The sequence below is a fragment of the Triturus cristatus genome, chromosome 11, assembly GCF_964204655.1.
Source record: "Triturus cristatus chromosome 11, aTriCri1.1, whole genome shotgun sequence".
In the NCBI taxonomy this organism is placed as follows: Eukaryota; Metazoa; Chordata; class Amphibia; order Caudata; family Salamandridae; genus Triturus; species Triturus cristatus.
The window spans coordinates 570237446-570253835 of NC_140594.1; the positions used below are offsets into that span (position 1 = coordinate 570237446).

Genomic DNA, 16390 nt, shown 5'->3' on the forward strand with positions numbered 1-16390 from the left:
GTGGCATAGAGTAGGGTGTGGTGTAGTGTTGTGTAGTAGAGTGGCTTAGAGTGAAGTGGCCTAGAGTGAAGTGGCATAGAGCGTTGTGGAGTGGTGTAGAATGGAGTGGTGTAAAATAGAGAGGCGTAGTGTGGATTGTGCATGGTGCAGACAACACATTTTCAACTGAAATTTCAATTAGATTTGCACATAGAGTTTCACTGATAAAACTATACAGTGCACAAATGATAAAGTGCGGAAATGGCATCACCTACTGTACTGATTTGTTTTAATCATATCCAAATATTTATTCCCACCACACTTCCGAATTACAAAAAAATGTGCTTCATTTGTGCTTTTCTAATTTTGGCACATTTTGAAATATTTGGTCCGTTCATTTACAGACATTTAAATTTTGATGTATGCCAGAATCCTCCCCAGGCAACAGACTCGATCTGGACATTTTTTCAGCAATACCTCTGCGTGTCGGTAGAGGGCGTCAAGCGACTCTGCAGCATCGGTGTCTCCTGAATGTGACATCAATGGAGTCCATATTGGCCCTCCCCAAACGCGCTGACATCAGTTTCTTTTGTGACCATTTCCATGCTAACATCGCAGAGGCACTTAGAGAAACAGTTTCGGGGAACTGTGTACCAAAAAGGGGAAACTTGTATCACCGAGTACAGATTGAAAGAATTGCAGTAGAAAACAAAGAGGGGATCTAGGAGATCACAGGGCCCTCCTTTCGCAGAGTGGGGAGGATGGGTGGGCTGATAAGGAATCTGTGGCTAGATCCTGTCTCTACCAGATAAGGCGTTACCGAAGGTAACTTGTCCATCTGATAGAGACAGCTAGCTGCAGATTCCTTATCTTAGTATAAGATACCTTAGCAATGCCATCCTTGAAGGAGGGGCTGCAAAGTGACCTCGCCAAAGATCCCCAAATATGAGAAGCCGGCCCAAAAGAAAGAAAGGGACCAGACTATCTGAAAGATAATAGGTGAAGCAAGATGCGCACTGAAGGACTGATCTCCAAGAAGGACTATGCTAAGTTAGCAGGGAGTAGAAAGCTACAAGGCCGTGAGAAACACGGTATAGAACCAGTAAAGAGGCAGCCCCAAAAAGAGATGCAACCTATGATCGGGGAATGCAAAGGGACCAAGGACAATAGTCCATAGAGTCCAGGCTCAAAACCAATTTGAAGGAGCATACACAGCTTTCTCTGCTGCAGCAAACACATACAACGAATAAAGAGCACCCACCAATCATCAAGGAAACTATCCTGAGAAACAGATTTCGAAAAAAGGAACCTCCAATCATAAAATGATGGAGAAAGAGGAAAAGAGAGAACAATGAATGCTGAAGAGCATCGCTAGAAAGACAAGAACGATAAAAAGACACCGCTCTTATACTGAGAACCTTAATATCTATATAAGACAACCTCCGAAATAATGTAATGGAGATGCTCATTTAAGAGAAGGAAGGAACCAAGTACAACCAAGAAGGTTGAACCAGGTCACCAAGAAGGGTGTAGGTAAAATGCAGCGACGTACACTGTATAGAAGGCCATATACCATAAGTGCAAAACACACACACACATACATACACATACCTGAAGTATAAGACGTCTACAAGAGAGCCATTCAAGAGATAGGTATATACATGCATATAAAAAACAAAGAAATTCCCGTAGACACACCAGTCATACTGGATACAGCAAAAGTATATCCACTCCTCCGAAGGTAAATCATGTTCTCCATCAGAGTAAAACAGAACAAAGACAAGGTCCACACCGTAGAGGGTCGAAGACCATGACAAAAAGTAGCCAGGCCAAGAGTGTGGCTGCCTGTGGTAATAGTGCCGCCCATATAGAGGAGGCAGAGAAAAGAAGAAATAGAGTCCCTATAAGGCATACTATGTGTATTGATGGCTTATAAAATGACTCTAAGGCATGCAAAATAAGGTCCCAGAAAACGGAGCACAAAGCTACAGTGTATTAGCACAATGTAACAGAAATCCCCCCACAGAGTAAGCATTCGGGTAAGGGAAATCAAGCAGCAGAAGGAAGCCATAAGAACAGACTCCCACGAGACCGCAAAGCAAGATGTGTTCCAGAGGGCTGGAAAATAAACCCGTCATTCACAGCATAATTGTAAGAAAAGTACCTGCAGAAAGCAGGAACACCACACCAGGTGTATCCCAGGAAGGGAGACAGTACTCTGTACTATTATGGCAGACAAGAGTCAAAACAAGGAGAAACAAACTGTCCTCGACAATCTTAGCACAACAAATAGTTAAGATTCCGCACCACCTTGACTAGCTCTGAACCAGCATTACGCCAAGTGGAATTTTGCACCAAAAAAGTAGGCACAATCAAAAGGCATGTCAATTAAAGTAGTTTGCACAGCCTCCGAAAACCTGGAAGTACGCAACCATGCGCACGGGTGTAGAGCTATGGAAGAGGCCATAGCAAGACCAACAGAATCGGCGGTATCCATATCACAGCGGATGCTAAAAGTGGCAGCTTGCTGCCAATCACGTACCAAGGGAACAAGAGCATTCTGGGCTTCCTCCGGAAGGGAGGGTGAGAGGCATTTCCACCGAGTCCCACAAGGCGTGGGATAAGCGGGCAAGGACACGAGAAGGGTTCAGAGAGCGCAGGGCAGTGCTAGAAGATGAGAAAATACGCCTACCCCAAGTGTCGAATTTCCTGGCCTCTCTCTCTCTGAAGGGACAGGAGGGAGAAAATCAAGATTTTGGGTGGCCAAAGCAGCCTGAACTACAAAGCTCCTAGTAGAGGGATGTCTAAGGTCGGATCCCCTGGGACCGAACGATGCCTGTGAGAAATAGATTGATCCACAGGTGCCCCTGTTTCAGGTTTAGCCCAAGCATCCAGAAGGATATCGAAAAGACAGTCACTATAAGGAAGTACAGGCTGAACGTTAGAATGGTCAGGATATAGAAAGCCAAGTAAAGGGTCTGTTGACAATTCTATAGAAGAAAGTTGTAAATCCTGTACAACAGAAACTTGATTGAGCATGTCTGCCAGAGCGGAACGCGCCTCCGTAGCCAAACTAGGAAGAGCCTGGAGAAGATTCCAAGTCACTGGCATAACCGAAGTCAAGTAACCAGTTAGACTGCATAGAGGGTGGAGCCATCTCTGAAATGGGAGTGGGACACACCACACCGTCTGGAGTACTTCCACAACCATGGTTCTCAGAAGGAAAAACCGAAGGGAGGGAGTCTGAGAAGATCAGCTCCATTCGCGCCGCATCCGATGCTGTAACAGAAGCCAGCTGACATCGAGAAAGTGATGCCTAGACTTCAGGAGGAACATTGATCAGTATCAATGGCACCACTTTGGGTGCCGGCAGACAAGAGTCAACATGCTGTGCACTGGCGTTGCTAAGGTGTCAGACATAGAAGCCCGACCTGAATCTGGGGAGAATCCACCGGCGGGGTCACAGGCATGACCTCATGCACTTCTGTGGGGCTCGAAGATGCTCCAGAGGGAGGTGACGATCCAAGAATAGAATGAAGACTTTGAGAAGATTGTCTCATCTGATTTAAAGATGTTCTGGCCACAGGATAGGTGGGGAGATGTGGGGCAGACCGATGACCCAACACTTCAACAGAAGAGTGGGGACCAGCAGTAGATAAAGGTGGGTGGCGCCGCGATTTCAACCGCCGACGCTGCAACTTTGACCACCAAGACTTACCTCTGAACAATGAAGGAGAATGACGCCCAAGGCAACAGCGCCTAGCGTGGATGCATGGTTGGTCCGTAGAGCGCGCAGGGGATCGAGGAGGACGAAAAGACTTTATTGACTGTGACATCTGTGCTGCAAGGAGATTCATACGACGTTCCCTGCGTGCTTTTGATCGGAGCTGGCGATAGGATTCACAACCTTCAGAGTCATGGTGTTCACCCAGGCACCACATACAAACTGAGTGAGGGTTTGTGGCAGCAATCTGTCTTCTTCAGGACTCACAAGGCTTGAACCACGAAGAAAGAGAAGTGAGAAAAAAGGGGCACACTGATCCGTTGATGAAAAAACGTCAAGCAAGCCGAAAAGCAGCTGGGGGAACTGCAGTGCGGATCCGCGTTATTAGTGTAAAATAGAAGAAACTGACATCAGCGTGTTGGGGAAAAGTTTATATGGACTCCATTGACGTCACATTCGGGAGACAACATCGCTGTGGAGTTCAATGCCCTCTATCGACATGCAGAGGTACTGCTGGAAAACATTTCCAGATCCAGTCTGGCGCCTGGGGAGGAATCTGCGGCTAGATGTCTCTATCCGATACATAAATCACTTTGAAGCAGGAGAAAGAAAAGTAAACATAAATCTCTTGGAAGACAGTCTTTGACCCACAGCAAATGTGAAAAGATAAGAACAAAACCTAAAGGACTGTTTACAGAAAGCGAGTACGCATGGAAGAATACAAGAAGCGATGAGGAACAAGGTTTGCACCACGAAGACATGCAGGACAGAGAAAACAAAGCCTGATAATAGGAAGTCTGAAACTAGGAAGTTTGAAAATGTGAGTTGTAAATCGTGAAGCCAATGGTAAGCAATGGGCGGAATGCACTCCCAGGAAAGCTTTCAGAATGCCCACAAGATACTTTTTGAAACCATACAGCTGTGCCATCTGGTAGGCTTCGACCTAAAAAGCCAAGTTTTATTGAGTGTTTACCATCTTGTAACTCTATGAACAATTGTTTTTTTTTTTAATGTTACTCTTGTTCTGATCATTGAAGGATGAAAGGCAGAGTCATCAGTAACTGGGTCTGACCCTTTAACACAAAAAGTTACCAGAGTTCTCAATATTCCCAGTCCCATGTCTGAGATCTAATCCAGTCTAGGTTTTTTGCAATCGGGTATTTAAAGCGTGTACATAACTCAAAGAATGAAGGACTACCAGCATCAAAAGAGAAATAAGCTGACTTGGATGGGTTAATCACTAATGAACCAGAGAAACTTGAGAGTTCTGTGTTAAAGAAACATTGCAGCTGAGAAAGCATTATTTGGCAAGCTATTTCACAAGCTCCACTGGCGTTTGGCCATGCTCGAACTATACAAATAACCATAGAATATGTAGCAGGGGAGGGCCAAATTATGCAGCAGGGTTGACTAAATTAGGCCACAAGAAAAGGCAAATCATGTGGCGTAATGCGGCATATTTTGCCATACTATTACTTCATAATTTAGAAATTGTTATACATGGTAACACTGTCTGGGCAAATGTTTCACCTAATTAGTACCAGTTTAAGACCCAAACACAAAAATACAGCAATAAGCAGTAGAAAGATGACCAGTCAACCTTTTGTGAAGGGATTTCCACTACGCAGAAACACAGGTTGCCATACTTTTAGTAACTTTTAATTCGTTTGAGCTAAAAACAAAATGTTTATAGTTACAATCTGCAGATTATACAGCAGATGATTGGTTATATGGCAAAGGAGAAAAATCCATATTTATGTGAAAAATGTCACAACCGAAGAATCACATAATTCCAGTGGCCCTGCAGAGAACACATACATATACACACATAGAAACATACAAGCTAAGACACCATCACATAGAAGAGATGTGAAATCTTCTGGGTTCTTTAAAATTCTCAGTATCCTCTGAAGAACATGTCTGCTTTGCAAAGACTGTGGCGTGAACAAGACAGAAAAAAATGAAATCCTGCATCAATGCCTTAAAAAGTGTCAGTGAGTTAAGCCCTAACCCCTCTGTGCCTGATATCTAGGAGGCTAATTCGAACCCTAAAACCTTCAATGTAGCCTTCTATTCTTCCCAGGTCAACGAGATTAGTACCAAGTTACATAAACCAATAATTATTTTGTACAAATATATTCCATCATGGTGTTATGGATAAAGTCCTGCGTAATAATCAGAGCATTAATCACTCGATTCACAGCTTTTGTAACTATGGGAAGTATTCTGCAAGAGTATTCTTTTACATATTCTTATAGGGCTTTGTGAATCAGAGGTTGAGACATCCAACTCACTATCAGTAAAAGTGCAAAGAGGATACCATCCTTACTATGTGTACCATTTAAATTGTATTTCAATGTTAATGGTATTGGGCCATTTTACTAAGGCATGTAAGCGTATATAAGAGTCTATCGATGTTGTATTTTGTGTTGTCCAAAATGCCTTTGTGACTAGGCCCCAGTATCATTAAGGGCAATTTTTGCATTTCCTGGTCTGTTACTCACCGCAAACCACAAGTGTGTCCCCCCTCAAATCTATCAGATATGTCTGATGTGGGGGCCATAGGAATTTGTGCCCCCTATGAAAGATCAGAATGAGTGCTTGAAATGGAAATGTAGTAGTGCAGGTACTGAGTATCACAAAATCCCAAAGTGCTGGTACATTCCCACCAAGCGTAGTGCATCTTTGCTGAGAAGAGCAGGTACTCTTTCATTAAACGTATTGTATCCCCGCTGAAAAGTGCCAACACTCCCCCCATTAAAAGTATTTCATGCCTGCTGAGAAGTGCAGATACTCTACCATTTAAAGAACTGCTTCCCCGGTGAGAACTGCCCATTAAAAGTGCTGCATTGCTGCTAAGAAACCCCAGTATTCTCCCCTTCATATTACATAAGGGCAGGTAATCAATACCTGCCCATGTAAAGCACTGGTCTGAATGCAGAAACTACTGCTTCGACTGGGCAGGAACCTGCTTTCACAGCAGACCCCGAGTCGTAGACCTGCATGCCCCTGCCCGAGTCGTTTCAGTTCAGGCCTACATCCAACCTTTGGGGGGTAGAGACAATGGTGGATACCCGTCCAGTTACAGGAACACTGGTTGTTTTCTTAATTTTTTTTCATTTGTCACATTAGACACCTTTTCTCAGTTATTGGCAGAATGACCACCACATATGGTCCTGAAGAATGCCTTGCACATGCCTAAAGGGTAACAATCAGGCAGAAACATGTTGACAACTGACCATACGATTGGGTTGCAGGTTTTCCTCCCCTGTTAATTTTACTCCTATTCAATGGGGACGCAGAATGAAGTTACTCTTGTCCACCAAGAGATAGTTTACGGTCAGGTGCTTCACACCTGCACTCTATACCACCCACCCAAACCTATAGCTAATTTAGGGACCCCTCAGACCCACCCTTTCAAGTGCTCCTTTCCTTATGGGGTAAGTTGTAGCCCACTTTACGAGCTTCTGCATGAGGTGTGAAGAGGAACCCTATGATGAAGCATGTCACCCTAACGTAGGTGAGGGTTTCTGTCCCTAAGGTGGGAGCGCACCGATAGGAACAGAGACCAACAATACATATAGAGAGATTGGCTATTACACTCATAGACCACGTACATCTTTGAGAGTTGTGAAATTAGAAGGTACACAGTGAGCAGGGTACTCTGAACAGATACAAATGTGCATTTTTTTTATAGAAAAGTGGGCATAAAGAAGAAAGACTGTCAGAGAGACGAAGAGCAAGGAATACACACATTTTACGGGATACCTGAAATCATACAGCACCCATACGTCCTAACCATGGGTTAAAGGTAAGAGGGAGTCTAGAAAACAAAATGAGGGAGTCTAGAAAACAAAATGAGGGAGTCTAGAAAACAAAATGAGGGAGTCTAGAAAACAAAATGAGGGAGTCTAGAAAACAATGTGGGAATTTAATTTCCCCCTTAACTCGTTTTGAAGCAAAGGAAGTCTTAAATTGGACAAACCTAAATGAAATCCAATCTTGGCTTTCAAAATCAGGAATATCCCACCTGAATCAAGAACGCTAAAATGCTTGAGCGACTCGAGGCACTTCACCGGCAACAGCACAGGACAGTGTCTGGAGCAGGCTGGTTGGTGGTGTCCCAAAAAGCACCTACAACTCTTGAGAAATGTGTGGACATTTTCAGTGCAGTTAGACCACCATTTACAAATGGAGTTGTATGCACAGGGCTCTGAGGAGGGCTAGACAGATGTTCTGTATGTTGAAGCTGCATGTCTGTCCATGCCTTACCACTCCCACTGAGCATGTGAATGGGATGCATGCACACTAACATCCATTTAGATCAGGAGCCCAAGCGCCGCACTGCCCTTTCCTGGCCCTTCCAATAAACAGAAGTGGCAGGTTTACACCAGCTGCGTTAGTATTAATGGACTCCATCGAACCATCTGGGTGGGATGAAATGCCAGCAGGTCCCACGCACCTCCAGTCACCTGAGTTAAAGAGTGTACTTCTTGCACGGGCTCTCCATGGACCATGCAGGGAGGTGGACATGCTTTAATTGTACCACTAAGTTAGGGGTAGATGTTCTGTCTTGCGTATATATGGGCAAACAGCCAGTGCTAAATGTGTTCAAAATATAGGTAGAGGGGCCCAAGGTTTTTCTTAGGAGCCCGATGCTAGTGATGCTGAATGCCAAGGGTGCAAAATACCAAGCCTCCCTACTCCCGATTCCACCTCATGACTCTTTCGTCGAACACCCTACATTTCTTGTCTCTTTATCTGATGAATGCCAAGGCCGCCTAGTCTATATATCACTTCCTGCCTCTATCTTCCACCACTCCCTGCTTCCTGTCTTTCTCTCACTCTTGCAGGTTCTTTTTCCCCTGCCTTCTCCTGCCTTTGGGACTGTTTTCTTGTCTTTCTCTTAGTTTCTCCCTTTTCGTTCCTTTCTCTCTTGCTCTAGGTCAAAGTTTGATGCTCAAAAATTAAATCATGGTCCTAAAATGAGTGCCAGTCCCAACACAAGCACAAATTAAGCACTTAGTGTACAAGAGCCTGCAAGGGGGAGATGGCATCTACTTGTTCCCAGCATGCATCGCTGTCTTCCTTGGATCTGCAGCAGTCAGCGCAGGACAAGCACCGGGAAAAGGGCAACTATGCCCAACGGCATTGATGAAGCCCTACCTAGAGCTACATCTGCCGTCCCCCTAGTGATGCTTTCAAGCGTAAATTGTCATGGTTCTGTCAAAATTCGTGCATCCACAAATCCCTATAGTGACTATGCACATATGAGATGTACCTTCCCCCCACTCAAACTAAGAAACCGTCTTCGGGTCCATATTTATGCTAGACAATAGCACGGCAAAGATTCAGCAAGCAAGACCTATAATTATTACTGATTTTAGCAAAATGAGATTAAAAGTTGCCAGTGACGAAATTGAATTGATGCCCAGTTACCTTTTCAAGATCCAAGTTTGGTTTCACCACGCTTTCTTCTGATAGGTGCCCCTGCAGCAGCAAAACAAACACCACCAGGGCCACCCTTTTGGCCGCCATCTTTCCCCGACAGCTCTTGCGGATTCCTTTTTCCTGCATTCCCTGCTGCCTCTGGAAGAATGAGGGAATTCTTTCTCTGAATAGCCAAAAGGTGCCTGGAGCGTTTGCTGAGCGCACCCAGTGTTATCAGAGTAGGCTGGCCTTGTTCTTGGCGCAGTTTCAGAGCTGGTCTGTTGAACTTTATTGCCCGAATGCCTTCCAAGAAATGTCAAATGTCAGAGTAAATTTGAAGATTATGCAATTTTAAGCAATGTTCAGAGGAATCTCTTCCGTAAACAGAGCTAGGCGACAAAGCAGAGGGCAGTCCAAAAGGCAGAGTTGGACTCGTCCATGTGTAAGTTGTGAAATTTAATTTGCTGATGGTGATTCTGAAGTTCAGAGGACAGGGCCTGAAGGTGCATGTACGCATCAGGTATTTATATGACACCTATTCACCCAAAAGGCAGCTTCAGAGGGTCTTCTGAGTGAAGAGGGATGAATAAGCAGAGTTTGTTTTAAGATAAGGTAAGGAGCACCCAAGATCAGACAGACACCATCAATAACAGCAATTCAGAGTGAAAATATAGACTGGACAGGCATCCTTTGCAAACAAAAAAAAGTGTATATGAATGCATGCCGTGGGTACTATACCCCCGATTACACCGAATATATAACACAGTGACCAAGTTAGGTGCTACTCGAATCCCACTCACGAGGGACATCCCTCTAACCACACCGTAGCAAATAGCCTCCTTTTATGAATAGGGCACTAGTCCCCAACTTCAGCAGACACAGCCAGTTACGCACTATCTAGTAGTCACTGACTATCCCAATACTGGGCTAACAGACACAACACTTAGACTTACTCAATACCAGCACATACAATCAATGAGAATGATCAATATTGGACAAAATAACCTTTCCAATACAGCTGCGCCTGTTAATTTAATTATTTGTTGTATCATGGGGGGGCGGAGCTAGCTTGCGACCAAGATGGCCACTTGAGCTGAGCGCTCCGATAGCCCGCCACATTATCCGCCCAATATCCTGCAGCTGTGTATCACTTGCACCGAGAAACGGTGACTCAGGGCCCCCTGGGGTGTCGCGGTGCTGATGCCAAGAAGAGCGACTCGTCTACCTGCACCCTGAGTGACGATACAGCCCATCGCTGCGTGGAGGCGGCCGTGCGGCGATCTTCCTTTCCCTCCCCGGCCGGGGAGGCGACGTGCGGCCCTCACTGAAGTCCCGCTGCGGAGGCCCTGCAGCAGTGGGACCAGCCTGGTGTCTCGGAGACCTTGTTCCCCGTGCCTGCGATTGCTGGTCTGCGGTGTCCCTGACGGCTGTGGGGGGCGGGACCGGCCGCCTGGAGGGAGTGGCAGGACGGTCCTGCTTCAACTCGAGAGCCAGTGCTTGGAGGCGCGCTGAGGCCGCGCTACCACGACTGCCATCCAGACGCCTTATGTGACGCCGGTTTGTGCCCCCCCCGCTGACAACGAGGCCCGCCGGGGAGCTCTGCTGCTTCCCTCCGCAGCGAACCGACACAAGAGGCGCCCCCCCCTCCCTTGACTTGCTGGTCTTAGCGGACCCCCTGCCGAGACCGGCTCTCCGATCTGAACCCCTCACCCTCCTGAGCGTCTTCGTGACCTGCGTGGCGCGCACCTGGAGAAGGGGGGGGTTAAACCACACATTGCCCCGTTGGCCCACACAGATTCCTGTGGCCCGCGACGAACTGACCACACGGGGACTGGCTCGCCATACATTACGTTCGCACTACTGCTTGGCGGGGGGGCGGCGGACGCCCTACGGCGCCTTAGACACTCTCTATAGAGACAAGGGAAGGACGGGGGAGATAATTGCTGTTTGAGGCTCTTGATCGCCTCCCTGCCGGCTACTACCAGCGGATTGCTTAGGGACGACCCCCCCAGACGGATAGGAGGGGGGGGGAATCCTTCTGGAGGAGGACAAGGTACTCCTTAGGGCGCCGGGCCCTACACGTAGATACGATGGGTCGCACGGATAAATCGCAATCCAAATTGACGTTTGACCCTAGGCGACCCAAGACTGGCGGATCCGTGACGGAGGGAGATGTCGCAGACCGAGTCCAGAACCCGGACGAACAACACCAGGATATTCGCGGCCTCTTGCTTTCCATGGAACAGAACCTCCACGGTGGGATAACCTCTTTAGGTGCCAAAATTGGCACGTTGACTTACAGAATGGACCGCATGGCCTAAAGATTGGATAAACATGCAGAGCGCCGGGACAGCTTGGAACGCAGACTGACGGAGACTGAGGAGGCGCAGACCGCGCTTGATGCGGAACACAAACAGCTGGGCATGGTGGTGCAGCTCCTCCAGGACAAGACGGAAGACTTGGAGGCCCGCTCTCGGCGCTGCAATCTCCGCATCACGGGCCTGTCGGAGTCAACACCCACAGGGTGCATGGAACTCTTCGTAGAAAAGCTTTTGAAAACACTATTGGGTGAGTCCTCCTTTCCTAACATGTTCTTGGTTGAGAGGGCGCATCGCTCTCTTGGCCCCAGGCCAGCGCCGGGCGCCTCCCCCAGGCCCATCATAGCTAAACTCCTAAACTACAGAGACTGTGATGCAGCTCTTAAACTTGCCCGCGAGAAACAACCGCTTCAATTCGAGGGGTCGACGATTTCACTCTTCCCAGACTTTACTGCTAAAGTTCAGGAGGCGAGGCGCTTGTTCGCTCCCATGAAGAGACAGCTTCGGGAGATGGGTGCGGATTATGCCATGCTATATCCTGCTAAGTTAAGGGTGAATCGGCAGGGCCACTCTCATGTGTTTACTGATCCGAAGGTCCTGCAAAAAGCTTTGAAAGATTGGACGAGGGAGAGGCGAGTACCGCCGGATCGACAGCTCCTGGATGAGGCGACCGGGGGACCCTTGGATGAGCAGGGTTGACCTGCGCCTGGCGTCAGGAACTGTTGTCATCTTCAGTCCACCGATGTTTTATCATTGGGGGTCATGACTGTTCTCCTTTATGTTTATTGCTATGTGTTCGTTGCTGATTTGTATTGGGTATACGACTTGCTTATTTCGCCTCCCTTTAGACCCCGGGGGTAATAGGCTATCCTGCATTTAATCACAGCTGCAAGTTTTCTTTCTGGCGGGGTGTGGAGCAGCGACCTAATTGATCACACACTTTCTTGCTTTTGAGCGGGCTACATCCCCCCGCGTGTAGTACACCTGGGATGTTTCTTGATGTTTGGATTTGGGTGGGGTTTCTTTTCATTGGGTGGGTGGGTTGGTTCTGCAGCCTAGTTGGGGTTGGGCAGGCGTGGGAGGGGGGCGGGAAGGGTCCGACTTTTGCACTGTTGAGAGGCTTGCTATTGTGGGATGTTGACATGGGCTTTACTGCCCTTGGCGGGCTGATGCTAACTTCTGGATGCTGTATGTGTGATTGGGCGCGATTGGGGGGTCGGGTTTGTGATGGGACTGTTCATGGTTCTACCTTTGTTGCATTTTTATTTGGTTTGTTGTTATGGCACGACACGGTCTGGATTGTAATTTTTTCGTCCTTTTCTTATTGTCTCACCGTATATGATTGACACACCTAAGTTTCATTGCGATAGCACCCTAGACTCGCTGGTTTTGCTGACCTGGAACGTCCGCGGCCTTAATGATTTCCGCAAGGTTCGCAAAATATTAAGCTACTTAAATAGGCACAATGTGGATGTGGCCCTCCTGCAGGAGACCCACCTTCGCCCGGATAGCCCCATACTGCGTACCAAAGGGTTGATGGGTAATATACATGCTGCGGGTTTCACATCACACGCCAGGGGGGTCATGACGTGGGTGAATCCGAGGGCTGCGATCTCATTGACGCCCCTGGATACGGACAGAGAGGGTAGATTTGTTTTGTCTAAGTGATGTGTTAGGGGGCTCGAACTTTTCATTTCCAATGTATATGGTCCTAACTATGACCACCCTGATTTCTACGCTCACTTAGCGGAAATGTCCCAACCATACGCTTTGGACAATATCCTGTGGGGTGGGGATTTTAATTTTGTCATACACCCTGCTCTGGATAGGTCTGATGGCCCGGATAGACGTCCATCGGTCTCTGCCAGACTGGTAGAGACGACCCTGAAGAAGTTGGACATGCATGATGTGTGGTGCCATAGACACGCTCAGCAGGGTGGATACACGCACTATTCTGCACCCCACAACATACATACGAGAATAGACTACTGGTTTGCTTCACAACAATTGACTTGCCAGATTCGGGCGTGCACGATCCTCCCCCGCACCTTCTCTGATCATTCTCCATTGCTTCTCACGCTGGCCTCCCCAACGAAACGCATCCCACCATTTGCATGGCACTTTCCCCCATTCTCCCCTTCTTGATTCGGTTTTTAAGGAGGAGATCGCTACGTCCATCGAGGCCTTTTTTAAGACGAACATAGGTTCAGTTGACTCATTTCTGACTGTTTGGGAAGCCTTTAAGGCATTTATTAGGGGGGTGACCATATCCAAGCATGCGGGGGTTCTAAAGTTGATACGCACTAGACTGACTGCTTTAGAGCGGAAACTGAAGGACCTTGAATCCTCTCGTGGAAAGGTACACAGTGAGGAACTTGACCAGGACCTGGCGCAAACTCTACGAGACTCCCATAAGGAAGCTGATGCAGAGATAAAACATCTCGGGGAAATATGCCACTGCCCATAGCTATGGCGAAGGGGAGAGGCCTGGTAGGGTTCTGGCACAGATTCTGCAGCAGCGGAGGGCCAGAACCACGATTCCAGATATTAGGTTACATCAAGGTGACCCCCCGCTTACGGAGGATCAGGTAGCGGAGCAATTTCGGAAATACTATGCTGATCTCTACTCTTCCCGCGGCCACTGCTCTGATGAACTTATAGAGGATTACCTGTCGCATATTAAACTCCCCTGGCTGTCTGACTGGCACCGCTAGTTCCTGATGCGGCCAATTGAACGTGAAGAGGTGCTGCTAGCCCTCTTGGAGATGAGGGCCGGTAGTGCTCCGGGAAGTGACGGTCTCACAGTGGCCTTCTATAAGGCATTCCAGGACCTCCTACTTCCCCACTTACTCACACTGTTTGAGGATATATGCACCTTAGGCAGTATGCCTCCAACTATGCGAGAGGCGATACTGGTGGCCATACTCAAACCAGGGAAGCAACCAGAGGAGTGTGCTTCGTACCGCCCGTTATCCCTCATGAACGTGGACGCGAAGATCTTCGCGAAGGTACTGGCCAATCGCCTTAGCCCACTGGTCACCACCCTGGTGGCACCTGAGCAGACTGGCTTTGTTCCCAGCTGTAACTTAACCTATAACCTGCGAACTGTCTTCGCTGCTTTTCCAACATACCCGCTCGGAGGTACCGGCGGTCGCGGTGTTCTTGGACATGGAGAAGGCCTTCGACTCTGTTGAGTGGCCTTTCATGCGGCATGTCCTGAGCCATATGGGAGTAGGGCCGGTTTTCCTGCAATTACTTGCGGCACTCTACTCCTCCCACGGCGCGCATTCGGATTGGGTCCTTAGTCACTGAGCCCATACATATTTTTAGGGGCACGAGGCAAGGGTGCCCTCTCTCACCAATATTGTATGCCCTGACGGCGGAACCCTTGGCTTGTGCACTCCGTGAGTACCACGGCCACAGGGGCATTTGATTCCCAAACTATCGACTAATAGTATCGACGTATGCGGATGATAGGCTACTCTATGTTAGGGAGCCTGAGACCCACCTTTCTCCGGTATTAAGGGAGGTGGTCCTCTTTGGTTCTCTCTCAGGCATAGGGGTCAATTGGAACAAGTCCATCATGTTTTCTATTACTCCAGCCACGGTTCGCTATGAGCCGGAATACCCCCTTTTATGGGCCACAGAGGCGGTACGATACCTGGGTATCCGGCTACATGCTGACTCGGAGGTTGTTTTGCGGGAAAATTATGGCGTTGCTATCTCCAAACTGGAGGATGATGTGGACAGATGGATTGCCCTCCTGCTCTCTCTGATGGGCAGAGTTGCACTCATGAAAATGATAGTTCTACCGCATTTTCTCTTTCTATTCATGAACATTCCCATGGTTCTGTCCAGGGCGTTCTTCAGTCGCCTTCACTCTCTATTGGTGTGCCTGGCGTGGAGGGGCAAGCAACCACGCGTTGCCTGAAGGATACTGACGCTACCATATGCGATGGGAGGCCTTGGTGCCCCTGATTTGGAATTGTACTATAGAGCCGCCCAATCCTCACACGCGCATTATTGGATACACGGACCCTCGGATATACCCCATTTGCTGATTGAGACTATCGTCGCTGATCCCAGGCCTCTGCCCGCCTTGCTGTTTTCGCCTCGCGACAGGCGTACGGGCATAATGGACTCTCTCAATTTGGTTGTACACGCTTGGCACTATATACTGGCAGCTCATGCCGGTAATATTCTGTATGCTCCATTAGCCCGCTTGGACTGGTGCAGCTGGCTGGCGCCATGCAGGGACAGAGGTGTTCTCCTGGCACTGCAGTCACTTGATTTACATACCGTGGGAGACCTCTTGGCGGACGGTACTGTCCGCTCCTTGAGGGATGTCACCGAGGGGGACACAGTCTGCACTCCCCTTGCGCTATTTCAATTTTATAGAGTTAGACACACCCTTAGGGAAATATTAGGAGAGGACATGGTGGAACCTCCAGAGATCCCGATATTGACTGCCATTATTAAAGCTCAGTCATCGGCTAAATTGGTCTCTAGAATTTATCACTCCACGTTAACAGCTAGAGACAGTGCATACGCGAAGCCACAGCTCGCATGGCAACGAGACCTACAGATAGATCTGACCGATGATAAGTGGCGATACTGCTGCCTGAGCACCAAACGTATCTCACTTAATGGGCGCAATAGACTGGTCCACTTTAAATTCCTCAACCGGGTTTATCACACCCCGGAGCGATTACACCGCTTTGGTCTCCGTGACAGCCCCCAGTGTAATAGATGCAGAGAGCCTACAGCTGATTTTCTGCATGTGGCCTGGACCTGCCCGGGGGTCGCCCACTTCTGTGGGGATATATTCTTGGAAATTAATCGCGTTACGGACATGTCTCTATCTCCTGACCCGCTCCTCGCTCTCCTCGGCTATTCCCAACCACTCCCCAAGACACATAGACGCCTTGTTGATATGGCG

At 48.1% G+C, this 16390-nt stretch overlaps 1 protein-coding gene across 1 annotated transcript in view; it reads right to left on the bottom strand.

Annotated features, from left to right (window-relative positions):
* The window catches only part of LOC146785097 (growth arrest-specific protein 6-like), a 115384-nt gene extending 105988 nt beyond the window's left edge, over positions 1-9396 (bottom strand). The window contains exon 1 of the mRNA XM_085633652.1: positions 9143-9396. Coding sequence (XP_085489778.1) covers positions 9143-9280 — 138 coding nt within the window. The 5' untranslated portion in view covers positions 9281-9396. The remainder of the gene's footprint in view (positions 1-9142) is intronic.
* Between the last annotated feature and the right edge of the window lie 6994 nt (positions 9397-16390).